This window comes from Epinephelus lanceolatus, chromosome 17, assembly GCF_041903045.1.
Source record: "Epinephelus lanceolatus isolate andai-2023 chromosome 17, ASM4190304v1, whole genome shotgun sequence".
Classification (NCBI taxonomy): domain Eukaryota; kingdom Metazoa; phylum Chordata; class Actinopteri; order Perciformes; family Serranidae; genus Epinephelus; species Epinephelus lanceolatus.
In genome coordinates this window covers 36,307,940-36,326,843 of record NC_135750.1, presented here as the reverse complement: position 1 = coordinate 36,326,843, position 18,904 = coordinate 36,307,940, and the positions used below count along the sequence as shown (strand labels likewise).

The 18,904-nt window shown below is 39.5% G+C and overlaps 1 protein-coding gene across 1 annotated transcript in view; it reads left to right on the top strand.

The window, feature by feature from the left end:
• LOC117248433 (ras and Rab interactor 2-like) overlaps positions 1–18,904 on the top strand; it is a 62,785-nt gene that overhangs the window by 6,475 nt on the left and 37,406 nt on the right. Inside the window, exons 2-3 of the mRNA XM_033613511.2 lie at positions 8,358–8,457; positions 16,209–16,309. Coding sequence (XP_033469402.2) covers positions 8,401–8,457; positions 16,209–16,309 — 158 coding nt within the window. The 5' untranslated portion in view covers positions 8,358–8,400. The remainder of the gene's footprint in view (positions 1–8,357; positions 8,458–16,208; positions 16,310–18,904) is intronic.

The following is an 18,904-nucleotide window of genomic DNA, read 5'->3' as shown; positions in this document are numbered from 1 at the left end:
AAAACTCCTGGGAGACTGTAGATACTGCCCCTGCTTAACTAGTGGCTGCTTTATTGTGAGAACAACAGAATGACACACACACAGACATGATTCAATTTCCCATTTCCTCATTTTGTGTTGTTAGTATTTCAACTGTAGTGACCAACCACCTTTGTTGAGTTTAAGCTTAATGACGGCCATTCGGTGTATGACTAATGGTCATAGTGTGCACACACAGTATAATCCCCTTGTATGTATAGATGGATGACAAATAAAAGGAAAAACCAAAACAATGTCACAAAGTCCACCTTCATGCTCTGCCTCTGTCCCTTCCTTTAGGCAAATTCTCACTTGCCTAGTCCCCTGCACTGCCATTCTTCATCCATCCACCTGATGCCCTCAGACCTTCCCCACCTGTCCCAGTTACCTGGGACTCTTATTCACCTGCTCACCTGTTTCCACTTTCCCTTATCAGCCTTGCACCAGCCCTGTTTCACACATTCCCTGGCAGGTTGTAATTGTTGCTTCATGCCCTTGTTTTCAAGCCACCTAGACCAGTGACTGTAACCCTGAAATCTGGAACCTGCACCTGCCTGTTTTTATGACTCAGCACCAGCCAGGCTGTGGCCGGAGGCAGTATCGGGCTGTCAGTGTGGATGTCCCTTTCTCATGAATGCATTATCTCAGGAACACCTTGAAGGAATTTCATCAAATTTGGCACAAAGGTCTACTTCGACTCGAAAATTAATTGATAAATTTTTGGTGGTCAAAGATCACTGTGACCTCAGAAAACATGTTTTTGACCATAACTAATTATGACAAAATTCCCCACAAATATCTAATAGGTCAAATTGTTATTATTTCTTTTATATACAAAAGGTCACAGGTCAACTTCACTGTGATATCATAATGTTCCGCAAAATCATTTTTCTGGCCATTTTTCAATATCATATGTCAGGAACAGACATTCGATCAGATACTGATTTGGTGACACTAATCTTGGGTGTCCACCTTGAAATTGATCTGATTGTATAGATCTTCTGTGCTGGTGTGTTGAAGATGTGTGTTCAACATCTGCATTTCGCCAAAATGCGGATGCATATGTGGGGAAACATTTTAATATGTTTTTCTTAACACTTCCGCACCTTTGATAGCTGTGGCCAGAGGCATTATGTTTTTGGGTTGTCCTTCCATCCATACGTATGCACTAAAGGTCAAGATCACTGTGACCTTATCTGTCTTATACTCGTGAATGCGATATATCAAGAACACTGTGAGGGAATTTCTCCAAATTTGGCACAAATGTTCACTTGAACTCAACAATGAACTGATTGGATTTCGGTGGCCAAAGGTCAAGGACAATGTGACGTTGCATCTGTCTCATTCTCGTGAACGGTTAGAATTTTGTGGTTGAAAGATAAAGGTCAAGGTCAGCGTGACCTTGCAAAATGTGTTTTTGGCCATAACTCAAGAATTCATATGCACAACTTCACTATGACATCATAATGTTCTGCATAAAACGCTTTTCTGGCCATTATTCAGTGTCATTACTCAGGAACAGAAGGGGAGACATTTGGTCAGATACTAGTTAGTCACACTAATCTTGGATGTCCACCTTGAAACTGTGCTGACTGTATAGATCTTCTGTGAGCTATATAAACTCGTATGTTACTGTAAGTGCCGTAAAAGCTTCATGAATTAAAAAGCCAAGAAGAGTAATTTATCAATGTGATCCGTGCAAAAGATGGACAGACTCCAAATGATGAAAAATATTGCAGTAAAAAGTGTAATTTGAGTCACAACGATATAAATGATAGAGCAAAATATGAAACGATAGACATTTTTCTCTCATCACACGATATCGTCATATTGCACAGCCCTAACTGGAAGCATCAAGTTCATGACAAAAACATCAACATTTCCAGCCCAAGATGCTCCAGGTGCTTAAAAAAGCACCAGTGGTTCCATTTTGATTTATTTAATTATAACAATACTTTATTTAACTTTATTTTAGCGAGTGTACGCCGATTGAGTACAAGAAAGAGAGTGATGTTACAATGGATGTGCTCAGAGTAGACAGATGTTGGCGATCATGAGATGTCAACTGGCAATTAATTTAGAGTGTAGGTTTCAGGTTATCCATGATTAAACACTGCAGCTCCTCAACACCCAAGTAAAGTTCCTATCTGTCTCAGGACTGATAAGAAAAATCTGATATACTGAACACTTTAGAAGTTAACTTTGGGGTTGATGATGTCATAACAACATAATTTGACTAAAGCTAAATATCCCTGTAACCTGCATGCAAGAAGGAGACTTAGTATTTTTAGCCCAGAAGCTAACGTTAGCCATTCTGCCGCTCCAAAAATGTCTCTGGTGTGACTGTATCCCTTTCAGAGGTTTTGTTATCCAATTTTGAGCTGTGGAATCCGATATTGAATGTCCTCTGTGATTATGTATCCATTTTCCAATTAAAAATGAGAGTTGAAAAATGTTTGGGTAAAATGCTGCACTCGACACTGTCACCAGCTGGCTAATCACAGCAAAGAAGGGATGGGACAAGCATAGCATAGACCAGTCATCACAGAGGACAAACACAAGCGCTGAATAGGACAGCTTTCATTTTTCAGCGGGGTAAAGAAACCTTTGGTGGACACGCAGCCTTATTAAAGTAACACCAGTGACCAATGGGAGTTTGGTTGGACAAGAGCATAACAACCAAACAATCGAACAACCCACCAGAACTTTAAAGCCCAAGTCTTTTGTCAGGCAGATGAAACCCTTGACGTATTTGTCCCTGCAGTGTTACTGCTTTCATTCACAACACTGTTATACCGGCATTTTCCCTGCAATGTCTTGAGGTAGAAAATTGGTAGTGCAGATATCCCTGATTATCAGTCCCTGCTCCCATTCACACGACCCCATGCAGGAAATGTTCCTGAACATTTCAGGGATAGACTGCATGTGTAAAAGGGGCTTGTGTGTCTCTGGGACTATTTGGTGTCTCGTTGGACAACTGACAGTCCAGTGTTTATTTATCCCCAATTGACAACCACAGGGGCTTACCTGTTTACCAGGCAAGGACTGTGATTTACACACAATCTTAAAGTCACACACACATGAAAACACACACACACACACACACACACACACACAGCTTTGTTTTGACAGGGGCTGGCCCAACACAGCACTACTAGAGATTTGTGGAGGAAAGAAGAGTGAGAGAGACAGTTGGTAAAAAACAGTGAGGCTGCATGCCTTATGTCTCTTTGTGGCTTCTGTTGCTTTCTAGGAAATATACCTCTTTCTCCCTCTGTTTCTCAGTGTGGCATGTACACACATGCCCATAAAAAAACATGGAAAACAAATCCAATATTTTTCCAAATATTGTTTTCCTCAGTTCAAAAGCTAGAGGCCATTTAGCCAAACACTGTACATGTTCAAATGTGTGTGATTAGTTGGGGCAGTTTGCTTCTTTAATAGCTAGTACTGATTTATTTTTTTTATTAAAAAAGTTCCTGTATTTTCTGTCAGTGTTCAGTACTCAATGTGAAAACATTGTATAAAGAAAGTCATGCTGTCCTTAACCACTGGGTCTTGTTTGGTTTATATGGCATATGGCCATTAAATGAAGAATTCTTTTCATAAAACTATTCCTCAATAGATTATGTTACTGAGGTGCCTGAATTATATCTGTGTTGATTGAAAAGAGAAAGCTTAAGAGAGAAATCCTAACCCTGCTTACTTTCTCACCTCTGCACAACTGACTAATAACAACATACAGTGACAATTATGGCATTTGTTAGACACGTTCAGCAGTTGCCCTAGTCCAGTGTTTCCCATTGAATGGCATGTATACATTTGTTATATAAAAATCCCCTCGTATGCAATTAACTAAGTTTCCCTACTTTAATTTGTTTCCAGTTTCCAGTGAATAAACCATCCACCTTGAACGGCGCTGCTGTAACAGTTTAACTTACTGAGTTTAATGATAGTGTGAGCAGGTGAGGTATTTGTTTTTGTACCTGCAGGGCTCCAAACAGCGACTCGCAGTTGCATTTTGTGACCACGGAGCACTAGTGCCATTTACAAACACTACTAATATATGACCTGGAGAGCTGTTAGTTTGTTACCAGCTTACAGTGAGTAAATCCTCACATTTAAGGTGCCATGGTTAACAGTTTAACTTTCTGCTAACTGCTCACGACAACTGTTGAGTGGAAAACTGAAGTTCATGACAAAAGTTCATTACACAAACAGTCCATGACAAAAACATCAACACTTCCAGCCCAAGAGGCTCCAGGCGCTTAAAATAAAAGCACCAGTGGTTTCGCTTTGATTTATTTAATTATAACAATACTTTATTTATCGTCATTACAACATTACTTTATTCATCTTTATTTTAGCCTAACAGTACTTCATTGAACTTAATTATATGACAGTAGCCACTCTGTTTTACTTTATTGTGATTGTAGTTCATATAATAATTTTGTATTTTAGTAGTCTACAGTAGTTCAGCTGGGATTTCAAAATATTGAGATATAGCCTATATTGTGTATTGTGATATAACCTTTTTTTTAAAGCCATATCACCCAGTCCTAATTCCAGCCATTTTTCATCTGCATTTCTCCAGGACATTAGTCGTTTTGTCTCTGCCACTGGAAACACGAGGTTGATTACGGGAGACTGCGGCAATTGTAACAGTTTTTGGTTTTGATGCCAAATTCAAAAATTTCCTGAACTATTTGGAAACAATTTTTATGTAGGTGCGTTGTATCTGTGTTCTACTCATAGACTGGTAAATAAAGATGGACAACATGATGATCACCCCCTGGTGGCCTGCTGCAGATTAGGTCACAAACCTCGGCCCCCTCCATGTTAGCGGATGGGACATGAGCCAAACTAAGAAACCAAAGTACACATCAAATAATTTTTTTCTGAAAGATGGTTTCTGTTCTTTTAGGTAGTTTTTATCAGGCTGATGTTTGTTTAGGTGTTTGTTTTTCTGCTAAGTTTGTTTTGAATTACTTAGGCTATTTAATGCTGAAAAAGCAGGATTTGACGCGATCAGTGGTGCTGCTCAAGATAGGTCGGATGAGTGTATGGACTAGAACTAAATGCTGTGAAGGCAGCTCTGGCTCCAAATGATGTCACCAATGCAAGATGGCAGTGGCTGTATCCAGGATACTTTGGCTTCATTTTTGTACAGTGGGAGTGGAGACGCGTTGTCCATTGTTATTTACAGTCTATGGTTCTACTTGTGAACAGTCATCAACTGGTTATATGGGCAATGTTAAAGTCACAGTATTGATTGAAACACTTGATGTCAAATGTTACATCTGCCCCCACATGCAGGAGCAATGTTAACAGCATATAGGGTATGGGAAGCATTATATTAAACGTAATTCGACATCTACAACTCCATACAAATAGGTGTCCAAAACCCTTCTCATGTTAGTGGAGGGGCTATGTATGTCACAGTGGCGCAAAACAAAAAAGTCCTAGGGGTTCTGTTTGATGTGAAAGGAACAGCTGTGCTAATAGAAGTTTCTTCAAGGTGGCTGAGCTCCTTACCCTGACTGTAAGGGTGAGCCCAGCCGCCACCTGTCAAAGGATACTCATTTCAGTCACTTGTATCCACAATTTGATTTTTTCAGTCACAACCTAAAGATAACTGAGAGTAACAAGAACTTAGATTGGTTGATTGATAATTTTTTTTCAGGCTCAGCTTCCTCTTTACCATGACTACCGAGTACAACACCCACATTGCTGCTTCAGAAATCCGCCTGAAGCCACTGAAATGAGTGTCAGCCATCATCATCAGGAGGCAAACTGATATACAGTATATTGGATCTAAGCCAAAGTGTGTGCCGGCCAGATGCATATAGAATGTGGATATGTTCATCTTTTTTTGCTCTGAACAGCAAATGTTTTGTTCAGCAGGTTTCCCAAGTCTCTCTAATGAGTCAGATACCAAACATGCCAGTCTGTCTGACAATACCCACAAGACTTTGCTTCCACAACGATCTTCTGGCAAAGCGCTGTTGTGTCAGGATATGAATTTGTTGTCAGTAGATGGATGCTGATGGAATTTTCCTCTTTATGTGCCTGTCGTAATAGGGAGGTCCGGGAGGTGTTTGCATGCCTTTACACAGCTGGCTCATATCAGCTGCTGTAATAAGATCTGCCGAAACATCTGGGTCAAACTTGCCTGTGTGTATTTGTGCATGTGTTCAGCAACGGAACTGTTTTGTCGGAACCACATTGCCCGAGCCTTCATTGTTTTGAATGAAATTGCTGCCAGAGCTTCATCAAAGACGTAACAAAGAAAAGATTCTTGTTACTGCAAGTGACCCGGGTCTTTAAAGAGTATTGTTACAAAGCAATGATTCTGAAGATGAAAATGTAGACTTTATGATAACACTAGGCGAAACCTTTTTTTGTTTTTTCTTCTGACCTCCAGTAGTCGAGGTTCTGCAGTGATGTAAAAGAGGAACATAAATACTCACTTGGAGTCATGTTTCTGTCAACCTGATGGATGTCAGACCAATATTCACTCTCTTTTAGGTCTGTATTTGGCCACTATCCACTCCTGATGGAAATAACTGGCTCTTTAGCTGCTAAATGCTCCACTGTGTGCACTGGCTAGTTGCTAACATTATTTGTTTGTTGTTTGATGACGTGCAAATGTGTGCATTAAGTTTTTAGAGCAGTTTTTTATAAAATCAGCTGGCTGAATGACACTATAAGGGCACTGAGAGTGAACAAGAACAGTAAAGTTGCGGGGGTCCATGTCATTGGTTCGACAGCCCATTGGTTCAACATCCCATTAGTCCGACTGTCCGCGGTGCTGAACGGCTCGTGGCGGGCGTATGGTGCGCCGCGACCGGCTTGAGGCGGAGCAGGCTCACGGCTTATGTGTTTGTCACTTTCTTTTTCATTTTAACCCACACCATGATCTTTTCCTTACCCTAACCAAGTGGTTTTTGTGCCTTAACCAGACCTTAACCACAGGGCATCATGATGATTTCGGAACGGACTTAGGAACAATGGGTTTAATATGGTCGGAACAATGGGATGTCGAACCAATGGGCAGTTCCCAAGTTGCGGGCCGTATAGCTAATCAAAGAACTTAAACTCACTGGAAAGTGGACTAGTTGCAGTAATCATAGATTGTATAATAAAGATGGACAATGTGACAGCTGCTCACGAGTGAAGCCAAAACATCTGGATTGCCCCCTGGTGGCTGGCTGTAATACAGGTTGTAAAGCCTGCCCTGTCCATGTTAGCGGATGGGACATGAGCCAAACTAAAAACTCAAAGTACACCTCAGATACATTTTTCCCAAAAGTTGTTACTGTCATTTAAAGTAGTTTTTATCACACTGCTGTATGTTCAAGTGTTTTTTGGTAAGTTTGGTTTTGATCATTTGATAGTTAGCTAATTGTTGTGCTCACAATCAGTGGCGCTGCTCAGGGTTGGGTTGCTATGGGTGGATATTGCTACTGCACAAACTGGCTTCAACTGATGTCACCAGTGCAAGATGGCAGCAGCCATACCTGGAATATTTTGGCTTCATTTTTGTACAGCGGGGGTAAGTAAAGACATGTCGTCCATATACTCTGTGGCGGTGATTCACAATTGTTAAAAAACCTGTTTCATTGACTGTTTTACATCGTCATTGACTGCTGACTCCTCACTCCTCTTAACTGGCCGGTAGGGGCAACAAATTCTCTGGAAATCTACTAAAAACAACAAGTCTGTTGCTGGGCACATTTTGACCTCCATCATGGCTCAAAAACTGACATTGATAGAAAAAGTTTGGTCTCATTTTGAACTGGAGCATCTACAGAGATGAATAATTCCCCATTGTTACTGTGTTGCCACCATCTTGACTGTAAGGGAGCTAGGAGGGACAATGCCACATGGTGCAGCTGTGCCGTGTTTCAGAAACACGCTTCAGCACATCTGCTGGATTTGTCGAGAGTGGCCGCAATCAGCTCAGGCAGCTGCAATTTAAGACCTCTTGTCGAGTTTGGCGTTATTGCTGAGCTTCAAAGTTCACTTGTGTCCTTGGAGGCAGTAGTGGACAATTAATTAAACAACCTAACAATCAGTGGACAAGTTATACCATTTGGTTTGGCTGAACAAAAAAGGAACTAGTCTTGTTTTGATTGTAGGAGTCTTTTGTCTTCTTTTTCTCTTCACACAATCAACATTTATTTATTAAGAAGTGTTTGGAGGAACTTCAATAATATCTTTTTCAATCCACTCTTGTCAGAAATCTCCTCTGAGGCTGATCTTGAGTGGGGAAAACTGAGCTGCCTTGTTTTTGTCTGTCTTGTACATATAGCTCTAATGTCCTTTGTCTTTCACAGACAGTTCAGCAGACAGCTAGACAGAAAAGGCTCTACAGACAACATGTCCATCACCACCAGTCAACCCTGCAAGCAGGAAAGGAAAGGCAGTTTCTTCAAGGTACGTGCCACTCCAATAATTATATCTGTGCGGGGCAAAATCAGTTTCGCACACAGAACTGTAAGGGCAGTAGGGATAAGCCATTCTGTAGTTTACATGAAGACACTCAACGAATCTGTTTTAAGTCCACATAGGGAGTTGTGGGTGGAGGGCAACAAACATTTCAGTTACAGGCTAAATCCTGAGGAAGATTAAAGAGGAAGAGAGAGGTGGAGCTGGCCTGAGTACAGCTCTGTGGCTTGTTTTAACTGAAAGCCTTTTCATCTCTGCTTGTTCTGCTAAAGCTCAGTTTGTCCTGGATTGCTTAACAGAGATTTGTTTTTAAGGAAGGAGTAATTGTCTGACGAATAGTATATTCGTCAGACAATGAGAAGTAGGACTCTCATCAAATATTCCCACCTCACCAAGTCAAGAAATGACAATACAGGAACTGACTGTATACATCAGACCACACCAGCTGATATTATATGATTGTAGCTATGTAGTAATCAAAGTTGCCATATCCACTAGTAACATGTCCTGTCTCTCACGCTTGACTGATCAGTATCCATTGCTGGCTCTTGTACATTTGTGTGTATTTTATAGACATGTGTACCACTGCACAGCTGCATATCCTTCCCACCACTTGATCATATTGGGTCTATGCAGGGGAAAAAATATTGACAACAAGTTGGAAACACCCAAAAATAGAATGCCAACTCAGTCTTCAGAAAAAATGTTGGCATTGTACGTTTTCTGCAAACCACAATACATTACACTTGCACGTTATTATGTAGTGGATACATTCAAACTTTATGTTTCAACAAGTCTGTGATTAATGTGTGGTTAGATTTAGGCACAAAAACAATTTGGTTATGGTTAGGTTAGATAATGTTATGGCTTAAAATAGCCAATTTGGGGAGCACAATACTAGCTGGAAATGCAACAGTGTGTTGTTAAGAAACAACCGCCTTTCGTGCCTAAAAAGCTGCTGGAAAAAGTCAGTGAGTCACAACAAAACACCCATGTTTGGTGCCTAAAAAGCCGCTGAAAACATAGCAGTGACTCATGAAATCACAACTTTGTTGTTATCGAACAGTGGTCTGCAGCTTGACAGGTGTTTTGCCTACATATCTCGCCATCCATTTAGCCATAAAAGATAAAACCAGTTTTTGTAATTGTAACCGCTTAAGTGCAGAAAAGTTTACTTTATACTGACTCCACTAACACACATAAAACAGCATGTGGGATTAAGTTAACCTTTAGGGCTTTCTGCCAGAAAGCACTTTATGGAAAAATATTTTCATTTTAAATCAAACCATCATATTTTTCCTAAAACTTCAGGTCTATCCGACTTAAAACTCTGAAGGCAAACTTCTCCCAACAGCCATAAGACATGGATTAATAACAAGATCATTTACAAAGGTGTCAAATTCAGCTCAGTAAAAACTGTCAAGGTTCATAGACAAAACAACTGTTTTTTTCTAGTCACCATGATTAGCTCAAGCATGTTTACATTGGATAAATTACCCCAGTGGCTAGCGGATTCCTCCTCTAGGCATAGCTGAACAAATGACATGTATTATTCCTAGTTTTTCTTACTCATCATTGGTTTAAGTCACTGCATTTCCCGACAGAACAGCACAGTTGAATTTCAGCCTGCATGTTTTTCAGCCGAACATTGTTGAAGCAGATCAGCTAATGGTTATCAGCTGCTTGCCATTATCTGCCTACTGCTATCTGACAATGTTTCACTTTGATTATTGAATCAGTATATTGATCCAGATTTATGGATTGTTACACCCTTAATGACAACTAAGTTGGCATCTCTATATTATTGGGACACTAAGTGTAAAATAGTGTCAATATCTGTAAGTCAATATATTATGTTATTTGCTTTGGGTAATCCAAGGAAAATGTTGTTGCTTGTTACTGTGACTACTGCTCAGCACTTTGACCAACACATTAATCAATGAATTAAATTGTTGTATTAAAATTAATCACAAGTACTATAGGTATAAGGTATAGTATTAATGGCATGCATCGGGTCTCTATATGAAACACAAAAGAGGCAATAGTCAAAGCTTAGTATCACCTTATACTGTGGTTCACTTGCTTAGTGTGCTTAACTACCTGATAGAAAGAGTTCAAAGACTGATCCTCGCCCATCTTTAGTGTAAAGGCTGTGTCACTGTTTATCTGCAGCATGTAATAATTACAGGCCTGGCTTAAACACACATGGCCCTGAAGTGTAACCACACCTCACAGCAAGCGAGCCTGAGGGAAAAGGTAAAATAAAGGGGGGCCAGAAAAAGAGCTAATAATAGAAGAGTCAGTAAGTTCAGGAATCTACCAATACAGACCAGTCAAGAGATAAAATGGAGCGATCAGTACAAATACAGGCTTGTGTGTCTCATGAGAAGTTAATATACTGTAGAACATAAAATAGATGTGCCAATTTAAGCTAACACCATGTACAAAAGTTGAATTTCAGTGTAGCTATCCAATAGTTTTTGCAAATTATAGAGAAAGGTCACACAGACAGCAAGTCAACGTAACTCCCCACAGCAAAATAGGTGGTTGGAAACATGGTGGCAAGGCAGTTTTGACTCTTCTATACCAAATTGTATTTATAGTACAATGTAAGGCACTAGAATATCCACAAATTTAACCATACATATTATTACAGCCATACCAGTCATGGATGTAGAGACAGCATTTTCCAGCTTCTTTCTTAATGTTTTTTTCTGCAATATTTGGCATCTGGCCAGTCCCAATGCCAAGCACACATACTTTCCTCATGATGCCTGAAGGATGACTTTGTTAGTTAAAGGTGGTTTTATTGCATGCTGTGGGCACTTAACCTTGTGGAATTTTCAGCAGTGCCACACTGTATACCATTTTTTGTTAGCTGCGGTCTACTTGCCAAATATAGCTAGCTATAGGTTTCTAGCTCCAGTTTCCATGTAAAACTTAGCATGATTTCACCACCAACTCTTGCTCTTATATACTCACAATATCTACATAAGTAAATGTTTGTGTGTGTTGTGTGTGTTTTTTTTAACCCTCTACCTTGCAATCATGTTTTGTTTAGCCTGTTGCTTGCAGGCATTCATCTCAAACACTCATGTTTTTGTAGTTTTTCAATTAGTATTTCAAATATTTCCCAGCATATTAATAACACAATGAAGTTTGTACTGCATCTGAGTGGTTAGGCCAATAAAGCTCTTTGAATTTAGAATAAAGTTCCTATAAAATGAAACGCCAATCCTTAAAATCCAACACACTCTCTGAAGTGGACACCATATGTCTAAAGGAAACAAATCATGTCAGGGACTTATTTTAGAAAGCAATCCTGTCGTTTTTAGTATTTTAGGTTTCGATCTTCAAATGTGCCTTTGGCAAATTAAATGAGTCAGCATTTACGATTTCCTTTGAAACAGCTGAGCTAATTGTTTCCTTGCTCTGCTCGAGCCGCTGATGTGATGTTACCCAATGGAAGCATTGCCCAACTAGACAGATAATTGGGAAGCGAAACAAATGACGGCAGTGTCACACTGACAAGAAGCAGGGTCATCTAAATTCCAGTATTTAGTATTTCTATAGAACAAAAGCTGTCTGAACTTGTTAACTCTCTTGTTCTTTCTCGTTCAACTCATTGAGCTTGCTTCATTACTCCCAGTAATATTTGACTGGTCTGCTGACAAAAAAATGACATGTCTGTGTTCTGGGTGCATTTTTGCTGAAAAACTGGAGTCATTGCTAACTTCTGTGGCATGTCACAATGAAAACCACCCTGTGTTTCACCAGTTTAAAGCTTTTACAAACAGTGCAAACGTGCACTGGTTAAAACTGAAGTCACACTGTCAAAACTCCTCACACAGTCAGTGAAACAGAAGTCTATGTGGACCAAACTTTAAATCCTATTTTCATTGCTCTTACCTAAAATGCATTCAATGACCACATTCTCCAAAATCCATGAATCCATGAACTCCATGAACTGCAATAACCATACTGAAATATATAGAAAGCTTAGCAGCTTTAATTGGGAGAGTTAATGCAGGACTCAAGAAAAGAAGAAGAAAATAAAAAAGGCAAACGTGGTACGTCACATACACACTTCCCCGCCCATCCAGACCACTCAGCCACTGTCCTGGGCGAAAGTGTGTGAGCAGATGAGGAGTGTGTTTTTGTATCTGCAGGGCTTGAGATTGGGACCATTTAGTTGCATTCTGCAAATATGGAGCACCAGTGTGACAGGGAGCTTCGAGTTTACAGCAAAAAACAAAACAAAAAACACTTGTGGCCCGCGACGATCCGTGTGCTCCAGAATAAAAGCACCAGTGGTTGTGCTTTGATTTATTTCACTATAACAGTACTTTATTCGATCTATTATACACTAACAGTACTTAATTTAACTTTAAAGTAGCCTAACAGTACTACTACTTAACAGTAGTTTATTTGGTAGTATAGTATTTTAGTAGTGTACAGTGGTTTAGAGGAAATTTCAAAATTCCAAGATATATGTCATGCATCGCGATATAGCCTTAAAATATGGCATTATTATTCAGCCCTAAAATCATCTAAAGGAAAAGAAAAAAACAAAAAGGAGAAGTACAACAACTTAACATTTTCAAAATGAAACTTTTCTAGATGGAGATGTTGATCAGACCAGGGTGTCATAGTGGTCAAGGCTGTTATCTCATGCTGTTTTTTGGCTTTCTGTGCCTGTTGTTTATCCAACTGTTAAGGCTCATCCCTGTATGAGAGTGTGTGAGCTCACATTTTCTTGTCAGTGCATTGACACTAGGTAGCTGTTTGACTTAAAGGGGTTGAGTCAGGGTCAAACGTGCAGCCTTGTGAGTAGTTTTTAGAGAAGCTTGCTCAGAGCCTCAGGAGTAGTAAATGCACCGATTCAGCATGGCTTTAATGGAACTAACAGAGGGGTTAGGAGGTCATCAACAGGTTTCATACAACGCACAGTAGATGTGTGGTTAGAAATGGAGACCTCTGCTGGAAAGTAGTGCTCAAGTTTGCCTTTCGGCAGCAGATTTAAAAAATTAAGAACTACTCATACTACAGAAATTCACATATCTGTTTTTTTGTTTGTTTAAGGAAAGTCTTGCCGAAATTAAAAATCTATGTTTTTTGTGGCCAAGAAAATCAGCAATAACTGTGAGTTACAGACATTAAACTAATAACACAAACTATCTGACTAAATAAGAATTGAACAAAAATGGGACCCTAAGAACCCAAGAGTGATTAAAAACCAAGAAATTAATAAATAAGACAGGTCTAATACTATCAAACAAAGATTTGGAGAGACTAAAACATCGAGATTTTAAAACATCAATGAAACAATGAAGAGAACACACAGTTCAAGGAGCAGTGATGAAGCCTAATTTCAAAGAGAGGCCAAATATTGCATGTATGAATATATAATAAGAACTAATGATGATAATAAAATTATTCTAGCTGTATGTAATAGATTTGAAATTAAAAGTATAATTTGCATTTTGGCTAGAGTTAGAAGAAGAGATTGAGTCTTTGGTGAAGACAAGACTCAGGAAGTCACTGCTCTTGGACAAAATATAGCTTGTCCAATATAACTCCCCACCCACAGTAAAACCACAATTTGTTGTTTTTACACTTTATTTTTTTCATGGCTTAGTTTGTGTTAGGCTTTGGACAACATGACAGCTCCCCAAAAGTGAAGCCAAAACATCTCCATCATCCATGGCTGGTTGCAGTACAGGTCATAAAGCCTGGCCCCCCATGTTAGCAGATGGGACATGGGCCAAACCTAAAACTAAAAAGTATGCATCAAATAGATTTTTCCAAAGGATGGTTTCTGTCATTTTAGGTAGTTCTTATCATGCTGCTGTATGTTCAAGTGTTTGTTTTTCTAGTAGCTTTGTTTTTTAATGCTATAAAATGGGGATTTTACAACTGTGTGAGCCATCCGGTGGGCTTGCAATCAGTTGTGCTGCTTGAAACTTGATACTTGATTGCTGCTGAGCAGACTCTGGCTCCAAATGATGCCACCAGAGCAAAATGGCAGCCGACATACCTGTTATACTTTAGCTTCACTTCTGTATAGTGGGGGGTAAGTAGAGACATGCATCCTTCTTGATATATAGTCTATGATGGAGATAAGTCCTGCTGGGTTTAAATACTTATGGCCCATAGAAAAATGAATACATGAATAGGCACCCCTCTTGCTGGAGGACCTGATGTGTTGAATAAAATTATGTGGCTAATAAACTGTTTTGACGGTATTTAAAATCTTACTTTTGGAATTTTTTTAATAGCTCAGTATACCATTTTACCATGATGCCACCCAAGACTAGTTTGCTTATGCATTAAATAAAAAAGATATAACATGTTTCGAGGGACTGGTAGGCTTATTTTGTTACCTTTGTCATATTTGATGACTGTCTGCATAGAAGCACATGAGACAGATAGTCTGTAAAAAAAATCACATTCCTCTTCTCACTCCCTGTGCTTCCAATGGCATTTGCTAGAATCTACCGCGGCTCATGGAAAACAACCAATAAGATCCGAGGAGTCTCTTAAACAGCTGTCAATCATGTCAACGATTGCTTGTGAACTGTGGTCAAATTGTCAAACTAGGCAGCACTGATCAAATGTGAATCAAGATTCTGTCACTGCGTTGCCTCTTTTTGACCTCAAATGTTTTCAGAATTATATTAGAGTGTACTGTTTAGCTGTATCATGAGAGTGTTTGCTCCGGCCAGTGGGCAGCGCTCAGTCTTCAGCTCGACTGTTTTCAACATGGAGACTGGGTCACAAACTTTCTAATTTTACACATGAAGATAATGTTTTTTCACAGATTATCTCTTCCATGTATCATGCTGTGGATGCAGTGACAGCTGCAACAAATATAACAGCAAATAACCAACTACAGTTTTTTTTTTTTATAACTGAACAGAATGATCTCACTAGACCTGAACCGAAAAGCTGATTATGGTCTCCGCTTCAGTGGGAGTAGCTTGTGAGTTAAATTGGGAGCAGACATAATGTTTCTTAACTGAAAGCCTTCAACCCAGAAAAACTGTGCAAAAAAGGTTGCAAAAGGAATCACATTCAGGGCTGGTGAACTGGTCAGGCTGCACACACTGTGGTGACGGCATCAGAATGTCACAACTCCTTTTGGTCGCACTGTGCTCACACTCCCAGGACTGTGACACAAACACTGTGACAAGCCTAGACTCTGATGGGCCACAGGCAAAGAGGCTCATCAATACAATGAATTAAGAAAGATTGAACAGATAATAATTGAATCTTGTTATTTAATAATAGCAACCAAATCAAACTTCATGAACTTAATTTACAGGTTCATTAATGATTGTATGATGTGATTTACGAATATGAATTGTGTAAATGGTTTTACAAATTTAAGGTTTTTTTTCTGTGAAATAATAGTGTTTATAACAATGTTATGTGACCCATACATGAAGGATCATTCACACACAGGCTTGTACCAATTGTTTCCTGTAGTAACTCTGATCAGTGGGAAGTGGTCAGGCGGGGGTAGACTGTCTTGCAAACAGCCACACACACACACACACACACACACACACACACACACACACACAAAATGTTCATCAATGAGAACCAGTTAATAAGAAATTCAGTAGAAAAGCCTGAAACGACCTCCACAGAAATACGTATTCTTTCTTTCTAAGCTGATCTCTGACCTGTTTTATTTTTAACTAAACAAATGTATTGTTGTGTGTGTCTCTTTGTAGCTGATCGACTCATTTGCCTGGGAGATCGGCACATTAAAGAAGGAGATGGGGAAAAAGACGAAGCCTGCAGAAGGAGGCCATGAGACAGATACACTTGATGGGTGAGCTCATCGTGTGTCTGCACATAAGATAGTTTTCTGGTTTTGACTGTGTGTGTGTCTGTGTGTTCATTGATACCTTTCTTTTCATGTGCCAGCCAGTATTGCCATTAAATTTAATGTAGCACAGTTTCCCGTAGATACCAGTAGAGGGCACTCTTAAAAGACATTTAATGTTGTGTTATGTGAAATTTGAAGACAACATACTGACACAAAGCTGTCACCAAGCTATGTCAAGAATCAGAGGATAGCATGACAAACTGATAAGCTGTCCGGGAACTGTTATGTAGTGCGTGTGCGGACCATAAGTCTGTGAACCTGGACAACATCTTCAACCTGTAGAAAATCTAGATCCCAGATAATCCTCTGATGAAAAGACATCAGCTATATAAAGAAAAGTCAGAGTGTGTGTAAATAATCTCAAAAAGGTTTCACAACATGCCCAGGAACTGGAATGTTTGGTTTGCAGTTCTGGTAATTATTTTCTCAGATATCTTTTCTGTGTAATCCAGAAAGTACCTGTTACATGTTGAAGGAAGTGTGACAGGGGCTAGCAGTATGAAGTCACTGTGATCAGTTCCAGTTAGTTCATCTGCTTTTGAATTATCTTTAAAGTCACTGAATTAGTCATACACTGTCTGATGTTTTTTTTGCTGCACTCGAAACATATTAGTGCTGCCCACACATTTAAAAGTCTCTCTTTGTGTCTTTGTGTGTGTGTGTGTGTGTGTGTGTGTGTGTGTGTGTGTGTGTCAAGTCAGTACTTGCTGTGGGGTGGAAAGAATTGTGATTATTATAATCAGTGGATTATTAGTCCATTAGCTATAGTAAAGAGTTTCTTGACAAATGAAGATTTTACATACAAAAATATAATGAGCTTCTAAACTATGATGTATTGTCAAAAGAATAACTAACCAACAGTGTATAAAGTACTTAAAGATTAGCTCAGCCCCAACTTACTTCACTAATAAAATGCTACTCACAAAAAAATGCATCAGTAACAACGATCTAATGATGTAAGATTTACACAGTATCACATATATCACATTTTACACAAAGGTTCTTCTTCAAGAACCATTTATTAGTTAGCAGTAATGAGCAACAACAGATTTTGTTTAATCATTAATTAGCTTAGCAGACACATTCAAGTTTCACAGCTGGACTGTTGCTAAGCAACATATAAACATTCCTGCACACTAGCCTGCTACTTTGTGTACACTTACACCATAGACTGTTTATAAAGTTGGATGACATCACGACTCCCCAAAAGTGAAGCAGAGCATCTCGATCTCCCCCTGGTGGCTGGTGACAGTATAGGTCATAAACCCTGCCCCCTGGGACTTGGGCAAAACTAAAATATCAAAGTGCAGGAATACATTTTTCCCAAAGATGGTTTCTGTCATTTTAGGTGGTTCTTACACGCTGATGTTTGTTTAAGTATTCTTTTTTTCTGATAAGTTTGGTTTTAATTAGTTATTTGATGCTATAAAAAGGGGGATTGACATCAGGATTTACGGCTGTGTGTGCCAATTGTTGTACTCTGGATCAGTGGTGCTGCTCACGATTGGTCGGATGGGGTACAGGCAGGAACTGGATATCGTGGAGATCACCGCTGCAGACTCTGTCTCCAAGATACCTCACCAGTGCAACACGGCAGCAACTGTGCCACCGATATTTTGATTTCTCTTTTTAACAGTGGGAGGAAGTGAAGACACGTCGTCCATCTTTACTTACAGTCCATGGTTCTACAGGTTACTGCAGTGCAGGGCAGCTACTGTATATCATGTACATTCAGATTCATATTCATTCATAATTCAACTTTGTGTGTGTGTGTGTGTGTGTGTGTAAGGGTGTGTGTGAGCGTGAGACCTAGCTGTGACTCAGACCAATTTCAAAATTTACCAAGAACTTGAGAATCTCTTTTTTCCCTTCATCTGTCCGTTCTTGCAGTGGAGTCATACAGCTGTGTTATTTGTCCCTCGAGCTGAAACATTATTAACTTGAGCAGACACGTCTTTACTTCCATATGCATCAACTCTCCACAGTTGTTTGATTTCACTTGTATCTTTTCATCTGCTTCTAAAATATACACCACATTCTAGCTGAACACATCTTTCAACATCATGTCAACAAGAGGCATTCAGATAAGAGATTACACACATATATGATCCCGCTGGTCACATTTTAAATGTGCATTAAAAAAACTCTCACAGGGAACAACTTGCTTTGGCAGCAATGCAATGGGATGAAAAGGGAGATTGTCACTGTAGCAGTGCAATAATCCAACGTTTGTGAAAGTGTGATTGAGGTCGGATCGTCACAGTCATTGAGCTTAATATAAATATGATTTAGGCACAATTGGTTTTAAGTTGGACCGAGTCTATTTCAGCGTGGGTCAGTTGGTGTTGACAAGAGATAAGATCATACAGTGTGCTGCTGTTTCTCCTCTGATCCAGTCACTGCTTGTTGTCCTGATTATTATCATTTTAACATATGTTTGATGTTGGAGAGTGTAATCAGGGCAGTTTACATTTTCGTATGCAAGCTGGAGACATGAAAACACAACAAAACAAAAGTAGCTGAAAATATTGAGCAAAT